Below are 20,913 nucleotides of genomic sequence, written 5' to 3'. Positions count from 1 at the left end.
CATGACTGATAGTGCTCCACTTGTTTTGCAATCCATTATTATTATTATTATTATTATTATTTTACCTCTTTCTTAACCTCCACTTCACATATTGATAACAAATTGAACATAAGATCTGTTGCTTCTGCTTTTCAGTTAAATTCTTGTGTAATTTGGCACCTTCATGTTTAGCCTTCCATAAGAAAGGCTTCTTAACAGCTACCCTTCCACTACGACCATTTCTGATGAGGCTTCAGTGAACAGCAAATGGATCAATTAAAGAGCCACATGTACAGTATCTCTGAATTCCTGGGTCAGTTCTTTGCTGGAATTTTTCCTTCTTCTTTAGGATATGGCGCTCAGATACTATAAATCTGCTATAGATAGGTTTTAAGCTTGCTACTTCTTTTGTCATCTACTTTTCCTCAGATTTTTTAAGGACAAGCTGCACAACATGCCAAGACTTTCAGCTAACAGTTTGGGAACTGATTAGGCTGAAAATGAATGAAAACGCAACCAGTGTCCAAGGAAAAACTTCCTCCACAAAGCTTGGAGAACTGTTGCTCAAGACCACTTAAAAAAATCCAAGAAAGCCTGGAAGCCCTTGGGAGCAAAATGAATGGTTTTAATATTTTTTTTTTTAATCTGAAAAATGTTTCCAATGAGCATCAGAGTAATTTCTCCATAGACTTCTTAACTGCTTTCTTTTTGGAAAAAGAGGGAGTCATCATCTGCAGGTCACTAAAAACAATGCAGGTTTAAGGATTTCTGGTTTCACGTCTCAGACTCATTTCCTTTTTATAATATAATTAGCCAATCATTGCACTTCGAACAGGGATCTGAAGGATTTGTTCCCCAAGTATCACTTTTCAGTTTTCAGATGTGTAACACTTGTGGTGGCTGAACTTATGAGCTAGCTGGGTGCAGCCTTAGAGACAGGGTAAAGAACTCAGCCATCCAGAGGGAGGTCAGCATGGAGCCGCTGCTCCTTTGTGTCAAAAGGAGCCAGCTGAGGTGGTTTGTGCATCTGACCACAATGCTTCTTGGGTGCCTCCCTTAGCGGTGGCTTTCTGAGTATGTCCAATTGTGAGGAGACCCCAGGGGAGACCCAGAACTCGCTGGAGAGATTGTGTATCTCATCTTGCCTGTTAACACCACAGTATCCCCCAAGAGGAACTAAAAATGTTACCAAGAAAAATAATATCCTGTTGAATCTGCTACCATCATGGCCCTACATCATATAAGAAGATGGATGGATGGACAGAAAACTTGTGGTGATAGCTGGATTTGCAGGATTTTTCTCGTTTGGCACACGTGTGTGTGTGTGTGTGTGTGTGTGTGTGTGTGTGTGTGTGTGTGTGTGTGTGTGTGTGTAAGACATGTGATTAACTGATTTTCAGATCTTCTAATGGCTAATGGGAATTAAATAACCCCACTAATTCTCAGCCTTCAAGCAACCTGTGACTCAGTTTGTCAGTGACTCACCTTGTTCAACACGAGCAGCAAAGCACACATAAGATCGCAGAGAAAACCCACACGTTGTCAAGCAAGTGCACACAACCCTTAGTAACCTTAGTACCTGTGTACATTATACTAAAAGATATGGCAAATATTGTTGTTGCACATCCAAAAAGAGACAGATGCAACAGTTCAAATATTTCTTTTGAGCGTCAGAACAATTCCGTATAACCCGACGTTGTCCGTTACAGCAGAAAATCACATTGCATCATGTTCTGTAATAAAAGATTCAAACATTATGAAGCTTTCTTCATTCCTAATTCTTTATTGTTACACAGCACATCCCCTGTCCTGTCTTTGTTTTTATGACATTTTACAAAAAGTCTACAAAAGTGTACAAAGTTGCACTTTATACTAAGTGTCCTATTTATATGTGCATGTCTTTGCTGCAGGGCTGCAGTAAAGATGGGCCTGTCATTCAGTGCAGCTCGGCCCAGTGACTCAGCACTGTGGGACATGGTGGTAGAGCCTGGCAGAGGAGCAGCTCCAAACACGGTGTCTGTTGTTTGCCGCAGGAAGGTTGCTGTCACTGCAAAGAGGTCAGTCTACTGCGCGTACAGTGCATATGCCTGTTTTCACTAGACCCTTCACATACCCTTCGTAAAACACAGTTTCTCCACACTCATGAAGCAATCTTTTCTCGTTGTTTATTCTGTGGAGACGTCTATTGTCATAGAGATTTCAATAACCGCTGCTGCTACCTGAAGGAAAAGTGATCAACAGTGTGTTTCAGTGTTGCATTCACTTCACAGGGCAAAATGAATGTTTTTAGATGAAAAGAGAAAAAAAGAGAAGAAAAAGAAGCATTATGCTTGGTGATGCGCAGACTGTATCCATTTTCATATAATAGACATTTTTCTCTGAGGAGGTAAGAGTGTCTCCCTGCGTGTCTCCAATTTCTGCTCAGAATAAATGAGATGTTCTTCAGGTGCAATTTTTTATCCCTTCCCACTAGTAATACTACTCCTACTACTATAACTGCTGCTCCTATTAATAATAACAATAACAAAATTATGTCCCGTAAGGACTGACCACCCAAAATAGCAGGCATGGGATTTAACAACTAGAGGACATTAGACTGTCTTTATCCAGTTTCACAAAACCATTACTTCCTGAATATGTTATGGAACCTTGCAAAGGTGTTGTGATCAATAGTGACAATGCTGTTACGTATCATGTATATGAGACTACGCATAGCAAGATTTTCCTGTGTTTCCTGTAAACATAGTACCGAGAATGTGATCAGAAGCTGCGTAGCAGGATTACTCTGCTTCATGTAAAAACATCATGTGACACTGAAAGAATAAGACTTTAAACTGTGGGGAAAAGAATAAATCCAGACAATCATATACTGTAACTACTTTGATATTGTTGGTTGTGGTGTTTAAATCCTCTTTTTTTTAAAATATCTGGATGTAAATTAATTTCACATAGTCCCTCATATGCAAATATAAGCAAACATGTTTTGTATGTATAATACTTAATATTTAAAGAAAAAAAGAGGTAAGACTTATAGAAGAATGAAAATATTAAGATATTTGTTTAAATTCAGAATAAATATATTCTATTTTTCTTCTTTTTACTGTAAAACACATTACTTTGTGCAATTATACATTTATGATCATTTATAATCTTAATTCATCTTGTTTCTCTCTGAACTTCCTATAAAACAAAAAGTCCTCCATTTCCCCAGTTCTGTGAGACTTTACCAGTCAAATAGCTTTGAAATATGAGAAATCAGTAAAGAAATAAAAGTGCTTCCCTTTGACTTTGTTTATTTTAACAGTAAACAAAGATTAATTAAAACTTCGTAGAACTTTCTCCACCTCTTTTTCCCGATGCACACCAGCTGAATACATCAGTAGTGTCTGATGCTGATGTTGGTGACACACCAGCAGCCACCTTTACCCAGCAACCCCCGCCCACACAAACACACACCACCCGCCATCCGTCCGACCCACATATCCGTAATAATCCATAATCATGGCCACGTTATCCGGGCTTAAGCGCTTGCACGTTCCGAAGTGGAGATTAGGGAGTAGAGATATTCCAAGTCGTGTTTCTTGTGCTGAGCTTCCACTGGGGAACACGTACGCACATGCAAGGCCTGCAAACACACACTCGCATGCAAATGCACACAAACACACACACATACTCTCACCACTGTGCTCTGAAGTCATGATGCATCCATGGCTTTAAAGCCCCCCTCTCCATAGATGGTTTCTAGGAAAGAGGGTCATAAACCCCTCCTGTGTTTCTCTCTCTCTCGCTCTCTCTCTCGCTCTCTCTCTCGCTCTCGCGCTCTCTCTCTCTCTCTCGCTCTCTCTCTCTCTCTCTCAAGGTATTCACATTGTGAATCATTTCAATCTGTTTAAAATCTGCCCGGCTCTATTTTACTTACACGAAAACACATAAAGATTAGACTTTTGGAATTAATTTTAGACATTTTTTAGCCTCTACTGCTGGAAAGGACAATGAAGCAGAGAGAAAAAGGGGGGAGAGAGAGCAGGGTAGCAACATGCAGGAAGTGCACTGGGGTGGAATCAAACCCATATGCCTTGCAGCATATGGGTTGCCTTCTTACCCCAGTGAGCTCAACCAGCACCTGAGTTTTAAGTGTTCTTTTTATATTAGTGTCTTATTTGGATATTTTATACGCATGCTTTTCCACGACTCTTATGAAAAATGGAGAAAAAAACCCACTTTCCTGTCAAATTGTATGTTTGGCATAAGAAGCTCAACATCTCTTTGATAACAGTTTCAAATGAATATGGGACAAAATGGAAGGAAAAAGTGAGCCTAACTCTGTCCAGAAGTAACAAAATCCACTTACCAGTGTCTCTAACACTCACTGATTACCACATGGTATCTCTTTAATCTGTACAAAAATCCAAGAGGGTTAAGGGCTAAACCCCTTTTTTTGGCCTGGCAAGCCACTTCCCCCACCCCAATGTCAGTCTTCACACTAAGCTAAGTTGGCATGGTGCTGGTATATACTAAGAAAAGCTTAATCTTTTTATCTAACTCTAATTTATGCTTATTTACCACTTTAAAAAAAAAGGCAGAAAATGCTGAGTTTGTTTGGTCGTCATTGCCAACATTTTTCACCGATCTTCTGCGACAAGCTTCATGTTGCCCACGAGAATCTTGCCCTTTTAAATGCAGAAAACAGATTTTCACGTTTCATGTTTTTCCAGCCTAAAGAATCAATTGCAGAACACTCTGATTTCCTTATAATCAATTATTTTAATCTTCAAGCATTTCAAAGCTTACAGTTGCGCATAACCCAAAAAGAAAATGAAAAAAGTTTGTTTTGTGTCTTTTCAGTTGCGACCTAGAGTGCTTCACATAACCTCATCGTGACCTCGTTCATTGCACTTTGTTATCGTATAACGCTCAGTCCATGGCATACTTTTGATGCAGCGCGAGCGTTTCTGTATATCCTGTATGTGTTTGCATTGCTTTTTCTTACCACCGATTTCAACACTGTTCATCCTTTTAAAATTCAAGTTTCAATCATGTAGAGATTCATTGTTTTGCTTTATGCAAAGTTTTGCTCCACTTCAAAGTGCCACACTTCCATTCACACCCTGCTTCATTTTCCCTTTGATCTCTTCCTGCTGACAGGTATGCCTACACACTCTCCAACATTAAATAACATCACATCCCATTTCATTGACAATCCTTTGACCAGAATACTTGGCTGAAGTCTCTGCCAGCTCACTTAATCTTCTCTCCACACTCTCACTTTATTCTTCCATCTGCTGATGGAAATGAGACCTCATGTGTATCGTCTTTACTTTCCAACATAACATGTGGGTTTTCACAGAGTTCAGATTAAGCTCTCTCCATTTAATTTTCTCATTTTATTCTCCAAGGAACACTATTGACTATTCACTACAGCTAAGCTCCTTTTGCACTTGGACCATTTTTAGTAGGAAAGCTGCATTATGTGAGTGAGTGTACAATCAATACATTATATACACTCACCAGCCACTTCATTAGGTACACCCTGCCAGTACAGGGTTGGATTCCCCTTTGGCTTTCAGGGCTGCCTTAATTTTATGTGGCATAGATTCAACAAGATGCTGGAAACATTCAAAGGAGATTTTAGTCCATATTGGGCATGTGGTACTAACATGACACGATAGGATCCTAATATGTTAAGTATCAACCAGCATTACCTTATTATTATGAGGTTACTACCACAAGTCAGCATATAAAATGAATAAAATTATATAAAGAGAGACCATTTTATTGCTAGCAGGCTGTTATATTGTTAGCAGAATATTACTATACTATTGTTACCACAGGTTTGTGGCCTATTATAACCCAATAACATAAAGTTCAATGTGATATTACTTAGCTACAGCACGCTTGATAAAAGATTATGACCTGGCTTTGTTAATTAAGTAGTAATAATTTGCTATTTGCTAAATGTTCGCTACAACCTTGATATGTAATATGTATTCTCATATTCTACAAAAATGAAATATTAAACTTAAGCATTAAAGCCACACCTGCAGTTAGGTAGATTTTGCATTAAAAGTAGTCAGTAGTAAAAAAATAGATGCAATTGTGCTGACTGCTCTTCACCAAAACATATCTAGGCTTGCTTTAATTTGCCTAAACTCATTTTAAATATCATTTTGAATCTCTAAACAGGGGCCTTTTGGAGGTTTTACAACTGGACTTTGTACCAAAAGCTGTTTCACAGCAGGTTGAAAGTCAGACCATCTCCTGGCGTCTGGAGTTGCCAGGGAATGTGAAGGATGTGGGCGTAACGCGGATCTACACCACCCAGAGAGATTACGTGGGGCTGGCACCGCTGGTGATGGTGAGAATTGTTTTAGCATAACGTATATTGGAGTATATTTATTTGAAATATCATACTATAGCATAAATCTATGTGTATAAGATTATGCATGTTTCATATATCTTACAGTTGTTTGCATTTATCTATGCCTTACTTAGTTTTTAATTCATGACTGTGATTTAAAGATGTTGCATAGCCTTCATTGTACATGGCTTAGAAGTTAAGAGTAAATACTGCTTTTTTTAATTATGATTTTTGAGTAAATGTTTTTTTTTCGAGCTCCGCATTTGTACGTCATGACGTCATGACGTTTTCTCTCTAACCTGAACGACGTTGACAGAAAATTCTGTTCAATATGGCTGCCCTTCTCGAGCGACCGGAGAGCACATTTGGAGAAACTTGTAAGTAAAACGGAACCTTCGTTATGTTTATTTTTTCCGTAAAAAAGCAAGTATATTAATATGTTGCAGCCATTAACTTGTTTTTGAATGCGCCGTTGTGTTAAACAGCACAGACCCAGGTAGTGAATTGTTGTTCGCTGTTGTTCGCGCTCTTTTTCAAACCGATGATATCGTCAGTTTTACAGTTTTAACCGATTAAAACACAGTTTTAATAAGAATTGCACATAAAGAAAGTGTCTTAGTGATATTTTAACGACCCATTGCCAACGCAAGAAAGTTGGCGTTTTTACAACAGCAGCCTCATTGTTCGGCCGGGTTTTTTCTTCTTCTCATTAGCATCATTCAAAAGTGACTTAGCTAGCAGTGGCAACTTCTATCTTAAGCAGCAGCCTGTAAAAGAAGTAGTTTGTAAGTAGAAGTTCTGTGTAATATTACAAGTATCTCACTGATGTATTATGTACTATTGCATAACAATGTGTCTTTGCAAAGATTTATCCCGCAGTTTGGCTTGGTTTTTTAAAATAACTGCAGTGTAAATTGTGCTTTTTTTTTTTTTTTCTTTTTTTTTTTTCCAACTTAACAGAATTTATACATGGTGAGACAATGTTGATTATATGGTAAAAACTTAAAACTAAAAGAGGGTTACTGTTTACCATGACTAAATGGAATGATGGCCTGTGACTTTGTAACATCTGAAATTCTTACCTATGTTTTGGACTGTTGGATGATCGGCCATAGAATTCAAGACTGCACTCAAAGTAAACAGCAGTAATTGTAAGGTTTTTTTTTTTTTACCATGCTAAGTGTTTATTTTGTCATGAAATGTACAGTGTACTTTTGAAATTTTTGAAAGCTGTAATGATGGCTGAGTATATAATTATCACTGACCAGTTCTACGCTGAACTTGACAGACACACACCACGACTTATGGCTCTATACAGACAGAAGGCTGCACGGACTGGCAAGATATCAGAGGCTCTGCGAACCATCCTGAATCATTATGATCTTCAGGTGAATATTGATAATGATAAAATTAACACAAATTAAAAGTTTCACTGATAAAAACTCAATTTTTCCTTGCTTTGAAACATCTGTGTTTTATACAGATTACAGCTCTGATCTGGTATGTTACTTTAAAATACTGTGTAGGATTTTTGTCAAATGAGTAAGATACAGACTCTTTGTCATAAGAGACAGAAAGGTTGTGTCTTAAAAGAAATGTCTCCAAAATTATGTAGAGTCACATGTCATGCAGTTTCATAAACATGTATTCTCCCTAAAAGAATGACACCTGAAAACTTTGTGTTCAATGAACTTTTCTTTTCCCTTTTTAGGAGGCGCCTGATATCAACGTGAAACGCACTGCAGTGCTTCGTGCCCTTCCTGTATACCTGCGGGAGGAGGACCCAGAATTCTTTAAGACATGTAATGTAAGTGTATTTTTGCATCACTTAAATTCTGCCAGTGAGATAAAACACCATGGATTTTTTTAAATACAATTTAATACCCTAGCAGCTACCAAATTGTACAAGCAAAATACCCTCTCTTTAGAAAACCCTCACACACACACACAGGGTCAGGAGCAGGGCACAGGCGTATCACAGCACTTCGGCTATGCTGCAGGTGGCCCCAAAAACAAGGCTGAAGTCAAGATTTAGTTTCTTTTTGAGATAAAGTCATAAAATAAAAAATGACTTCTTTTTTTTTTTTTTTTTTTTTTAGAAAAATAACAAACATACTAATTATGTAATGCAAGAAGCTAACGCGTTAATGTACATTTTTCAAAAAAGTAGAGTACCCTAACCCGTTACAAAGTAACCCACTACACTGCTGAATTTTTTGCTAGATTACAGGTCTTGCTTGTCACATTCTCTCAAACCAACCTTACTTATTGATACTGTGTCTATTCCAGGCGGACACATTGGATGAGTCGACCCTCATTGACACTCCAGTTGCCCTTCTCACAGTGGTTACCGACGGCGCTTCCCAGACCAGTCCAGTCCATTTTACTTCCTCAAGCATGGCCATTGTGGTGGGAGGCGACTTGGTGATGCGTGATATTCCCAGATTTGCAGATGCATTTGCCTTATTGTTTGGCTTGATCTATGCTCTGCATTTAGACTACCCCAGGAAGCTCGTTCACACATTTACCTTTGTCCAAAAAATCTTCATGGGGCTTGTTGACGGCAAACCTCTGAAACCCTGCCTACATGCTTTTAAAAATGATTTGTTGCTGAAAGAGTAGTTCTGGAAGGAATATAAGGCAATGTTTGTTAGGACATGCACTCTGTTACTGAGCACTTTGTTTTAAGCACTTTATTTAAAGCACTTTAAGTTTACTACAGACTTTGGGTGGATTTAATTCCATCAGTTTACCTAACTTTGCTCTGGTTATTTGGAAGATGATCATCTTTATTTGTACCCATTTTATAAAATTGTTTTTCATTTCTTTTTCAAACAAAAGTGATTAGTATTTGACTTTTTATTTTGAATTTATGTATTTTGAGAAAGATGCAATTAGGACTGATGTTGTCCTTTGTGATTTTATAAAAAGATACATGTTCTACATTGAATTTATAATGCTCACTTTATGGTGCCAATGTCCATGTTAGTGGTTTTATAAAAACACTAAGTGATGTTTTTACATTTCCATAAAAAATGTTAAATAAACAAAATGTGAAGTAAATGAATTTCTCTAATTTTTTTTACTAGTCTACACTCAAACATTTAATAATACATTTCTTTTAATTAATAATCATATAATTTGCGTTTAGTTTGTAATATAATTGCATTGTGTTGGATCAAGTACCTACAAAACCAAAAATATTAGGTTTTGTAATTAAATTATTTATTTTAAGTACATAATACGAGTACCCATACTTAGAAAAGATATTTGTTACTTAAAATTTGAATCAGTTTCTGTTTTATCAGTCAACTGATTCGGGTTTACAGTGTAGCCTTCAGGCTTTGTATTGAATTATTTATTCAATCGGTTGTACTCTTATTAATACTGATAGCAAAGAAAGTGGAAGGCTTAAAGTCAGATACCTGATTAGGCAATCTGCCAGGGCATTTAACTTTATCACAGGGCAATATCAGAGCATGCAAGAGCCCCCAGCTACTTCACTCAGTCTCTATGAAATTGGCATTTAATGCCTTGGTTCAAAGAAAAAAAAAAAACAGTTTATATTCTTGATGAATAAACAAGATGAGATGGGTATATGCATCATATAGCAAGGTAATGCCACAAGAAAGTGAACTCTTGGCTGCTGAGAAAAATGTCACATTTTCCGGACTTAACATGCACAAGTAGTCTTTTTTTCTGAAAGTGTTCACAGTCTGTCAGCATTTACGATGCACTCATTTGCAAGGTTCAATAAACCCGGCAATTAGCATTTTAATTAGTGTCGTCATATCACACTGCAAAGATATAAAGAGGACAAAAACCTTAAAATCTTTTGAAAGTCAGCTCAATCAAATAGTAGAAACTGTCATAAATTTTTGAATTTTGTTTTTGAATAGAATGAAATGAATGTCATGTTGTCAGCAAGTTGCTTTTGTGACCAGTCTTCCTTTATTTAGTTTTTCTTCCATGCCTACTCATTGTGGGTCTCCCCTTTGATCACAGTATTGTGCATAAATATTCAACATGCTTTCACTGATTCCCTGCTGCCACTTGCAATCTCAAAACATTTCCAAAGAAAACTCTCTAAAATGTCAAAGTAGCTCTACTCTACAGTTGTCCTTAAAAGATGATCCACACGTCTATTTTACGGTAACTGTAATTTCAAGTATCATTTGAAAGCCATCACTATATGTTTCATCAGTCACTTGCATAATTCACATGAGGAAAATACCCTTTTTCCAACAGTGGAGTGAACTGGCCTTTTTCATGAGGAGGTCGCAGCTCTCGTCATACAAAAACAACTATTACAAGACCATGAATCATCTCCAGCATATTCACAGCTTTGAAAAAAAATTGAACCAACGTAATATCATAAAAATGTAACATTCATTCAAGTGACTGTCGAACAAATGTGAATCACAAGGCAACCCCCCCCCCACCAAAAAAACCCCCATCAAAATATGATTTATACTGTAGCGTTCATAATTTCCTTTACCACTTATACTCAAGAAGTGAATGAATAAACAAATAATGCTAGAGTTTGCAGCAGAGTGAAAACAAACACCTCTTTTCATAAATCACATGAAAAACAAAGCTGAACTACTTTCGCTGAACTTGATGAAACCAAGTTTCAGCTTATGGTAACATCGACCATCAAGACCTCTCAGTGTGGCACTGGCATCACCACAGAGCGAAGCTATTGCTTTCTGATTTTCTGCTATCCCTGATCCAGTGGCTTATGTTTGGGTCAGTGTTGGAGTCTGAACTAGAGCATGTCCTTTTGGAATTGCGGTCAGCAGCTGTCAAGCCAGCAGAGTTCAGAATGTGAAGCTGTCAGGGAACATCTGCCGAGCGACGCCTGGCACTTTATTTCGCAAGTATCAAGAGATAAAAACCCCCCACTACTGATCACCCAAAGCTTCTTACACACACGACGCCTCTGCCTTAAAAAAAGACATATTCAGAGATCTTATAAACTGGGATGTATTTGTAAATCTGTGTAGAAGGAGGAGTTAAAGTGTAAAATTAAAGCTGCATCAGGCTAGATGACAAGTTGCGGGATGTGTGAGGGATAAGCTGCTGCTCTGCACTGACAACGATGTACAGTAAAAGGTGGGAAAATAGGTTAGAAGATTAGACATGTAATCAGGTTTAGGTGTTAGTCTGCGTTAGTGCTGATCTGTGGGCAATATAATGCACTACAGGAATTAGGGAATTTTCATCCAGGTGTGTGTTTGTGACACAGTCATACTGTCATCGTGGGGATGTATTTTTTAAGCTTTTAGGACATTTAACCAGTTTTAATGTGTGCTTTGATCATTAACTCATGGTAACACTTGGTCTTGCTTCACATTGCTGTTCCTACAGCTATAACAGTGATGACTGTAAAACATGTATGATATGATAGTCTAGCAGGGTCATGAAAGTTTCTCATGAATTGTGGATTTATTGCAAACAAGGTGTGGACCCAGATGCAGGACTCAGCAGACTGACATGCAACAGAGAACAGAGGGCGATGCAGACATTATATACACAAGAGGAGATTAGGCCAGAGTGGACACACCTGGGGATCACAGCTGAACAGAATCTGACTGACGAGACAAGAGAAGCAAAACGTAACATCACACACACACACGAGACTATCAAAATAGAACAGGAAGTAACACACACATACGCTGAGATCTAGACTGAGATGTGAACTTGACACTGGGACTGGAGATAAACACATATGGAAATATGACTGACTTGGGAGACCAAAGGCAGGGCTCTAGAGTGCGACCAATTTGGTCACAAATGCGACCAAATTTTTCAGTGGTGCGACTAAAAAAAAAATATTTGGTTGCACCTGTGCGACCAACTGTTCAGGTAGCAAAAAAAAAAAAAAAAAAAAAAAATCTGCAACCTTCCCTGTGCTCAACAACAGACACACATTATGCCCCTATTGTGGACTAAACCAATCAGAGATAGTCAGCGGCGGGACCTCTCTGATTCGCCGTGGTCCAGTTGAAAGTGCAGGTGGAAGTGGGAGGTGAGTAGCTCGAATAAAGCGATATCAATTCATTAAATCCTGAATCAACTTTTAAATATAACTGTGTTTTGCCAGAAACGCCAGATTCTCAGATTAAAGCCCACAAAACCATTTCAACAACAACCAAACAGCAGATGAGAGCAGGTACACGGGTTCCACACAAAGACGTAAACACAGAACGGACCCGACGCACCAGAGTCAGCTTTGTCTTTCTCGGCTTTCTCACCTGACGGCCCGTAGACGGACACGCTGTCGGAGCTTAGCGATTCTGATGCGTCCGGTCCGCGCTGTGATTACGTCTTTTTGCGCTGATTCTGAGCTGCAGGTTTTGTCTCTCCAACCAAAATTCACCGAGCCAGCAGCAAAAGAAGCAGCAAACTGCGCTTCACATTTGATCAATGTCGTCATGAATTTTGCTGTTTTGCTTCCACGACTATTAAAATCACACTTCATGCACAGCTAGCTCTCTCTCTATCTCTCTCTGTACTTCAAGAACAGTTTCCCGTCTCCAATCTCTGTTTTCTGTTTTATTCATTCGCTTATTGCCCACCAGTCTACTGTTGTTTACAGCGCTGTCGGCTGCTGTCTTTTTCTTTTCTTTTTTTCACTTAAATGACCTCGGACAAGAAAGCCTATTTTTTCTGTTGTTCAATACTGAAGAAATTTAAACTTTATATGCAGAACATTGTAGAATATTTTTAAGGTTATCTGCTATAAAAAGCCAGACCAGGAAAATCTCCTTCATATTTTTCTGTGTTTTATTCTGTTACTTTCACACAAAGGCATCTGCTGTGATGTTCACAATTCTGATGAAGTCAGTACTGATAAATGATGAGAATTATAATATTTCCGACTGTCTGAGGCTAAGTTGAATCGAATCGGGACTTTGAAAACCGGAATCGAATGGATTATAGAAATCAGTGATGATACCCAGCCCTAGTGAGCAGCCTAGGCACGACAGAAGTGGATGTAGCTGTAATAGGAAAAGAACCATTGCTCACTTTTCTGTTAAGTTAAGGCCTGATCCTTCTGAAATTCATAGCCAGTGCTCTGACACGGTGTCATCAATCTTTGAATGCTGAAAAAGCACAGTGTATCCAGAAAAACACATTATATTATATAAATTATTATAAAATTTGTGTGCGCCTAACTTTTGTGCCGGTACGCCCATGGCAAAAAGTTAGTCTAGAGCCCTGAAAGGATGAAACAGAAGAATATGGGAATAGGAATGGATAAACATAGGCACACGTATTAACTTAATAAGGCAGGAAAACTAGATAGAACAGAGAGACCAGATAAACATGGGAACATGACTGGGGATAACAAAAGGATAACAAAACATGGAGACTAGACAAGAACCAGAAACTAAAAATAACAAATTCTGTTTCTCTTCAGAATACAAAACTCTAACATTTCATAAATTCAAAAGAATGAGTAAGGAGTCCAGAACAAGCTCAGAAACAGCCTTGAAAATCCAGGACAATAAGTTCCTTATTATCATCCTTATTATTAAAAAAAAATTAAAAAAAGAGAAGAAAAAGGCAACAACATGGTGTTTGAATATAAGTGTAATTGTGCCCCATACCTTAACTTACATAATAATGAACTTAGAATTAAAAATATATGTGTGTATGGGTTTTAATGAGGCAGCACGGTGGCACGGTCGTTAGCACTGTTGTCGCACAGCAAGAAGGCCCTGAGTTCAATTCCACCATCAGGCCGGGGTCTTTCTGTGTGGAGTTTGCTTGTTCTCCCCGTGTTTGCGTGGGTTCTCCCTGGGTACTCCGGCTTCCTCCTACAGTCTAAAGACATGCAGTTATTGGGGATAAGTTAATTGATCAGTCTAAATTGCCCATAGGTGTGAATGTGAGTGCAACTGTTTTTTTTTGTTTTTTTTTTTGTCTCTGTGTGTTAGCCCTGCGACAGACAGTGGTCACCTGTCCATGGGTGTACCCTGCCTCTCGCCCTATGACAGCTGGGATAGGCTCCAGCGCCCCCCGCGACCCTGAAAAGGATAAGCGGAATCAATTTTAAAGCATGATAATTAAAATATGTACCTGTATGTTAGTGTAATTTACAGATCTGGTACATTGCTTCTGCTCTCCGACACTCCCTTGACAATCATGTTAAAGTAATAATATTAAAAAGTTCTATATACTATAAATACTATAGCTATAGTATATAACTATAATAACTATAATATTGTAAAGTTCAGTTCTCTCTTTTTTTCTTTTCACAGTCGAGGAGCGTATCAGGTCACATCTCACTGCATGTTATACCTGTATAACCGTGCACGTGACAAATAAAGAATCTTGAATCTAAAACAATACAAAATAATCTTAAAAAAAGATCCAGAGTCAAAAAGTGCATGTTCTTCTGCGGCCGATGTGTTGCAAGAGGGGCAGGATGTTTTGGGAATATAGTTAGAGCAAAGATTCATCCCTTTGGAAGCGCGTGACTCTTTTCACTCTTTCAGCTAATATCTAGGAATTAGGCTAAAAATGTTAACAAATGATCCCCAAACTACTAACTTTGTGGCTCTGTTTCTTTGTACACAACACCAAAAAAGCCATGATGTTGTGTTAGCCTAGACTGCTAGCATGTGCTTTATTTGCCCTTCTTTTTTGCCCAGAACACAGATATGTTGAATACTGCAGTACTGACAGGAAAAAGAGTTTCAGTCCCAGTGAAAACTCTCGCTGTTGAGGCCAGTGGTTCAGTCACTGACGTGACCGACTACACCAACTGTAGATCTACAGATGAGGATGTGCTCAAGGTAAGTCAAGAAAACTGTTAGCATGGTTTCTCATTTTTCTGGTTCGTGTGTTTGGCTTTTTATGAAATGAGTAACCTAAGCACCTATGCTAGAACACATAGTGTTAACTGTGTATATGAGTTCTGTATTATGCATGAATAATAAATAATTACATAAAAAAAAATCTATATCAGCTAATGCAGTTATTACAGCAGATGTAATTGAAGAATTGATGTAATTGATGTAGATACTGTTTTGAATTGAATGAAAATCAGGACTCACTTGCACAAAAAGTGAAAGTGAATTTTAATACAAAAAAAGAAATTGTTCATGAGTCGTTCTGGTATATGCCTCTAAGACATCCACTGTCACTGTGGCATCACACACAACAACCTCAACTCTAGTGTGTCAGTGTGTGTTAAAGTACTACAGACAAAAGCAACCTCTTCCAATATAGCACAAGCTTATGCTCACACCACTCAGCTGTGATTTGACCTTTGTGCAATGGATTCATGTTACTAGGACAGAAAAAGAAGTGAGGGTGACGGAGAAGAACTGGAAAATTAGAAAGATATTTGTTATTTTCTACCAGACAGCTGACCTGCCTGAGTGTAAGGCAGTAAGTAAACAGTAAGAGAGTGGGAAAGAGCTGAAGAGAGTGAGACTGCGTTTGTAATGATTTTCTGTATCAACTTAATCCAGTTATTATGTGTCTCTGAATGAATACCTTATGCTTCCTGTAGTCACTGACTCTCTTAATGCAATACCACTAACTGGGTGAAGTTGAAGGCTAAAACCACAGACGTAACTCTTTATAGCATAAGCGGAACAGACTGAACCTTTATTGGGGAATTCAGTTGTATGCAGTATATGCAGATGGAGCTATATTACACATTTTCCAAAACAAACCTATGCACTATCCCGTACACAGAAAATATGGGATGCATTGGCACTGTATAAAGTACTGGAGGGAAAATCAAATGTAATCAATTTTGTAATCAAGCAAATCACTCGAGGTTATGTTATATCTTTCATATCCAAAACAACCGTTCATATCTAATTTTATTTTACTCTGAAACGCTTCCCTTCCTGTGTTGCCATGCTGGACACAAGGATAACAGTGAGATTTCAACCAGTTTTACAGACGGGGGAACATTTCTCCTGGGACAATGACGAGCAGTCACCAAAAATCAATGAATCTAGGATTTCTGATCCTGCAAGAACTGAGAGGGAATCCCATAGCATTCACCCCTTCTGCACCAGTTAGATCTTTAAACTTGCAGTGGTAATAGGCTGATGCAGCCTGTTTTTTAGTCCTGCATGTAAAATAGTTATTGTAGATACACCATCAGTGGTTTGTTATGTGAAAATGAAGGCGCATTACTTCTTCTCTTTATGCTAATTGTGTGTTTACTCTGTTTTTGTTCTTGACCTTAAAGACTAACAATGACTGCGATTACTGTAATAATGCAGTATGACATTAGTGACCCTTTGAAATAATCAGCCATTATTTTTATTATTATTATTTTTAATGTATTTTATTTTTTTATTTTTCTTATTTTGAGAATGCATAATTGTGACCAGTGGGATAATTTCATGCTGCATATCTGAATTAACATATTTCTTCAATGCAGTCTTAAAAAAACACATTGGATATTTTTAGGCATCCCAACACATTAACACATTTAAAACTCTGGCTTGTTCCTAATCTTGCAGAGACCAATTGCTAGAGAAATGTCCCATTCTTGTCTGATATAGGATTATAGCTGCTCTGGTTTGGGGTCTTCTATGTTGTATTTTTTTATTCTAGATGGGCCAAATGTTTTGAATAGCTGAAAGGTCTGGACTGTGGACAGGCACGCTGACCACCTGGACTCTTCTACTTTGATATCATGCTGTTGGAATAGCTGCAGTATGTGGTTGTCTTTCTGAAATATGCAAGGTCTTCCCTGAACACATCATATGTTGCTCTAACACCTTTATCTATATTGATGGTGCCCTTCCAGATGTGCCATGTTTTCCAAAAAGAATTTCAAAATTCAATTGGTCTGACCACAGAACAGATTTCCACTTTCCTTCAGTCCACTTTAAATAAACTTTGGCCCAGTGAGGACATGAGTGTTTCTGGGTGTTGTTGTTATATATCTTAAAACAAATATTGCTGTATTTCCATATTTACTGCAGCTGATAGATTGTTGTTGTCCTTCAAGCAGGCCATCAACTTCTCTGTTTTTGGTCAAAACCTTAGAGGATTCCTGGAATTACCTCATAAAATCCTTTTGTTAGAGATTTTAAAAATACCATGTGTTCCTGTCTGTATAAACCGTGTTTGTATAAACTTAATATATATATCCAGCACCCAGGCTGAACACAGCTTTTGTGTTAAAATATTATACTGACCTTTTATCCTATAGTTCTAATGCATGCATTCTTGTCTCATGATGCGAAAAGGAAGAATTAACACTTTTCATGTAGTACTTTACTAATGCATTGATACATAGTTTTTTTTTTTTTAAACCCCTCTAACCTGAAATAGTTTTATGGTGAATTTAGGAAGCATAATAATGTAACAGAAAGAAAGCAATTTACACAACGTGAAGTTCATGGACTGCCCATTCCAACACATTTCAGCAGTCTCCCAAACAGAGATCAACAGAAAACAACACAAGCTGGGAATGGTAGATAAAACATTCACTATTATTAAAATTCATTGCTCTGAAATATATCTGATAGGCTGAAATATGCAATAGGCTGAAGTACAGAAGAAAAGATGCACAGTTAAAAGAATAAAACTGCAGTATAAAGAATATCTAATTGTGCAATTTCAATTTCCTCTAGTTAACATCCTTCTTTTCCTACTTTCCAATTATCTTTTTATAACTGCATGTTAAAGTAATAAGTAAATACACAGTAAAAGTTTATGCAGTGGAATGAGTTTATTCAGGTAGCATTTTCTCATGTCTCTCACAATACACTGTAAGCAGGACCCACAAATCCCCGTAGTATTTTAAATTACGTGTCATGACTCAAGTTTTATGCATATTTAATTGTCTGGACACCAGTAAAATCCAAGGCAATATCCTCGTTTTGAAAATAAATGAGGGTCAAGTGGTCCTCCTGATGCCTTCCTTGCAACAAATTCACAAAGCTGGCAATGCCACTGTGTGCCTCTGATCTCTTCGAGTGCTCCTTATACCTCACACCTTCAGAAATCCCTGCTTCCCTTTCTAGTCATAGTAGGAGAGGGGGAGGCGGGGAGATGACTTGGTTAGGCCTTTGTTTGAATTGGCTTGAGAGGCATTTAATAAACACAGAAATAATGTATTAATTATAATTGATTTTACACATTACTCATTACTTTTCTTAAAAGTAATGCATTTTTTTACTTAGCTACTCCCCAGTGGAGGTAATTCAATGCACTCTGCAACATAGCCTAAAATAAATTGTCATTGTTTAGGTTTGTTAACAAGTTAAAAACATTCCCAAAGGGACTTTAAAACATGTACAGGGAGAAACGGCGTATACAAACCTGACTGCACATCACTCCTTTTGTTACCTGCTAAAACTCAGGCTGCAAAGAACCAGTGTTGTGTTAGCAGTATAGCGCAGCTTTTTTCTGTCCTGGACATAGTTTGTGCTTTATTATTGTGCTCTTTTCTTATTGTGCAGTGTAGATACTATTAATGGTTATATCTCAAAAACTGTAGACCGGACCACCATTTTTCTCCTCCTTGGAAATGAATCGAATCCGGTCGTTAAGTGATGTTGTGACGAATCCTACTTCCGGGCCTAAAGTAGTCTGCGTTTAATATGGCTTTTGTGTTGTTAACATGTTTAATGTTATGTATTTTCTTCTATTTAATCTCAAAAAGCTCCTAAAACAGTCAGTGATCGCTGTTGACCTCCCTCGGCTTTTATTACCGCTAATCATTTATTTAAGCTCAGTTTTTAATACCTTAGGATGTAACTACAGCCCAGCCCATGCAGCAGTATAATGAATGACTAACCTTGTATTGTGGGTGGATTATCTCAGTTGTTCTCCTGGCTGAAGTTTGGTCCTTTTACAGCATCCTGCCAACTTTTATCGAGAGGAAAAAAAGTTAGCTTGTTTATATTATGCTAACATAGCTGTGTCGCTAGCGGTCACGTAGCACATCATTATATACCAGCTAGCCAAACTTCAGTAACCCTACAAACGTCACTGCTGTTTAGTTTTCTGTCTTCATTTATGCTGGAAGTGATAACAGAGCTGTACGTTTTAATTTGGTTCCAAAACCCCGCAGTCAGGACATGCTATATTGTATTTAGATAGAAGCTAGCGAGCTAACTCCCTGCTAACTTCTAACTCCGTTAAATATCATAAATTCCGTTTTCATGGATGCCTGGATGTTAAACTCAATTGTTACACCTGGTAGAGCAGAACGCTGATCATTCTATTAAAGATGAAAGACTTTAGACAGTTTTTCAACTCTCAGTAATGCCATAGTGATCGTTTGATATATGGACCTGCAGCGGAGTTTAGGCCCAGACACGGCTAGTGACGTCAGACTGAACAACCGGATTCAGCTGATTGAAGAGCAAGTGTGTAGGAGAAGAAAAGGCATATTGGACTGTATTTTTAGCTGTCTATCATGTAGATAACTGAAGCTTGACACATGTGATAACATAACTACAATTGTAATGTGGTTACTGGGTTTAGTAAAGCAATACAGTACATTTATATTACTATATTACTTAAAAATGTAATGTGATTGTATAATTGCTACTTGTTGGCTCTTTAAAATATCAAGCTTTAGTTTCTTGTTTATGGACAGCATACACCCAGTTTGGTTGGATCTTTTGCTACCACCTTTTAATTAGGTTTAGTTTATGTCTTTCCACATGCTTGGTAAGCTTTGATATCAGGGTGTGGGTAGTTGTTGCTGGTCTGTATTTTTTTTTTCTGTCACACTCTTGTCCCTTGCTGGAATAAATTTGAATTAATGTTTGTATCTTCACCCCTTAAAATTGTGGGCTGCTCTGCAACTTTTGACATGATAAATAGTAAATCTAGTAAATCGATAGTTTGAAGTCTGCACATTATACAGATAATTGAAAACATATGTAATAAGGTGACAACATAACTATATGACTAGCAACATGTTGCAAAAAAATAAATAAATAAGAAAATCACGTTTATATACAACACTGTTCAGGCCCACGGACAGTCATTTATCTAAGTCGGATAAAGGATCAATGAGGTGGGTGAACATTTACAACTGGTGCATTCTTTCCTGTGCTATCACATGAATGAGGGGTGGTAAGTTAAAAAGAAATGCGTTTGATCTATTTGCTAGCAGTAGATATAGCATCCCTCATCTTCCACCGTCAAATCGTCTGCTGACTATAGAAGAGGAAGTTGAATTGGAGAGCTGCCCAAGAAATCTGAGTCATGAACAGTTAGCATGATGAACTGCCCTCTGTCATCATTTCCATGAGAGTTCAGCTCGACTTGCTTCAGAATTCATTCCTCTTGCTTTTTCCTCACTTTTTCCCTCCTTCTTTTTGCCTCCCTCTCTCCAGTGCTCCATTCTATTCTCCAGTCTAGTGCTCTCCAATTACCTCTGTGGAGCCACTGGTTTGTTAAGATAAGTACGGCGGCAGTGGAGATAGGCCTCCAATCTTAAATAAAACACACCAACTGCTGTGTCTCACCTCATTGCGCTCGCTGGTGGGGATTGTGGCACTCCAACCTACAGTAAGGCATTACAGGAACAGTCATAAAGGAGAGCTAATTTACATTCAGTAACA

General features: G+C 38.0%; 2 protein-coding genes across 5 annotated transcripts in view; both read left to right on the top strand.

Annotated features, from left to right (window-relative positions):
• LOC113025861 (transmembrane protein 132D-like) overlaps positions 1 to 20,913 on the top strand; it is a 41,114-nt gene that overhangs the window by 8,329 nt on the left and 11,872 nt on the right. The window contains exons 3-5 of one of the 2 annotated variants that reach the window (XM_026174063.1): positions 1,890 to 2,036; positions 6,163 to 6,334; positions 15,001 to 15,144. In XM_026174063.1, the coding sequence (XP_026029848.1) occupies positions 1,890 to 2,036; positions 6,163 to 6,334; positions 15,001 to 15,144 (463 nt within the window). The remainder of the gene's footprint in view (positions 1 to 1,889; positions 2,037 to 6,162; positions 6,335 to 15,000; positions 15,145 to 20,913) is intronic. The other variant, XM_026174064.1, reaches the window with a different exon arrangement.
• Positions 6,581 to 9,333, top strand: LOC113025862 (uncharacterized). 3 transcript variants are annotated; one of them, XM_026174066.1, is made up of 4 exons: positions 6,581 to 6,714; positions 7,626 to 7,725; positions 8,049 to 8,144; positions 8,627 to 9,333. In XM_026174066.1, the coding sequence occupies exons 2-4, from the start codon at positions 7,642 to 7,644 to the stop codon at positions 8,957 to 8,959; spliced, it is 513 nt and encodes a 170-aa protein (XP_026029851.1). In that variant the 5' UTR covers positions 6,581 to 6,714; positions 7,626 to 7,641; the 3' UTR covers positions 8,960 to 9,333. The 3 variants fall into 3 exon arrangements, with proteins under 3 accessions (XP_026029851.1, XP_026029852.1, XP_026029850.1); XM_026174067.1 differs by lacking the exon at positions 6,581 to 6,714 and adding an exon at positions 7,283 to 7,488; XM_026174065.1 differs by lacking the exon at positions 6,581 to 6,714 and having other exon boundaries at positions 7,500 to 7,725.

Source organism: Astatotilapia calliptera, chromosome 7 (assembly GCF_900246225.1).
Source record: "Astatotilapia calliptera chromosome 7, fAstCal1.2, whole genome shotgun sequence".
In the NCBI taxonomy this organism is placed as follows: Eukaryota; Metazoa; Chordata; class Actinopteri; order Cichliformes; family Cichlidae; genus Astatotilapia; species Astatotilapia calliptera.
The sequence above is the reverse complement of the archived record's forward strand: the minus strand, read 5'-3'. Positions and strand labels throughout refer to the sequence as shown.

Coding starts and splice junctions, on each gene's coding strand:
- LOC113025862 (XM_026174065.1), top strand. CDS start 7,537: ATGTACAGTGTACTTTTGAAATTTTTGAAAGCTGTAATGATGGCTGAG. Junction 7,726..8,048: donor TGAATCATTATGATCTTCAG/GTGAATATTGAT, acceptor TTCCCTTTTTAG/GAGGCGCCTGATATCAACGT. Junction 8,145..8,626: donor AATTCTTTAAGACATGTAAT/GTAAGTGTATTT, acceptor TGTCTATTCCAG/GCGGACACATTGGATGAGTC.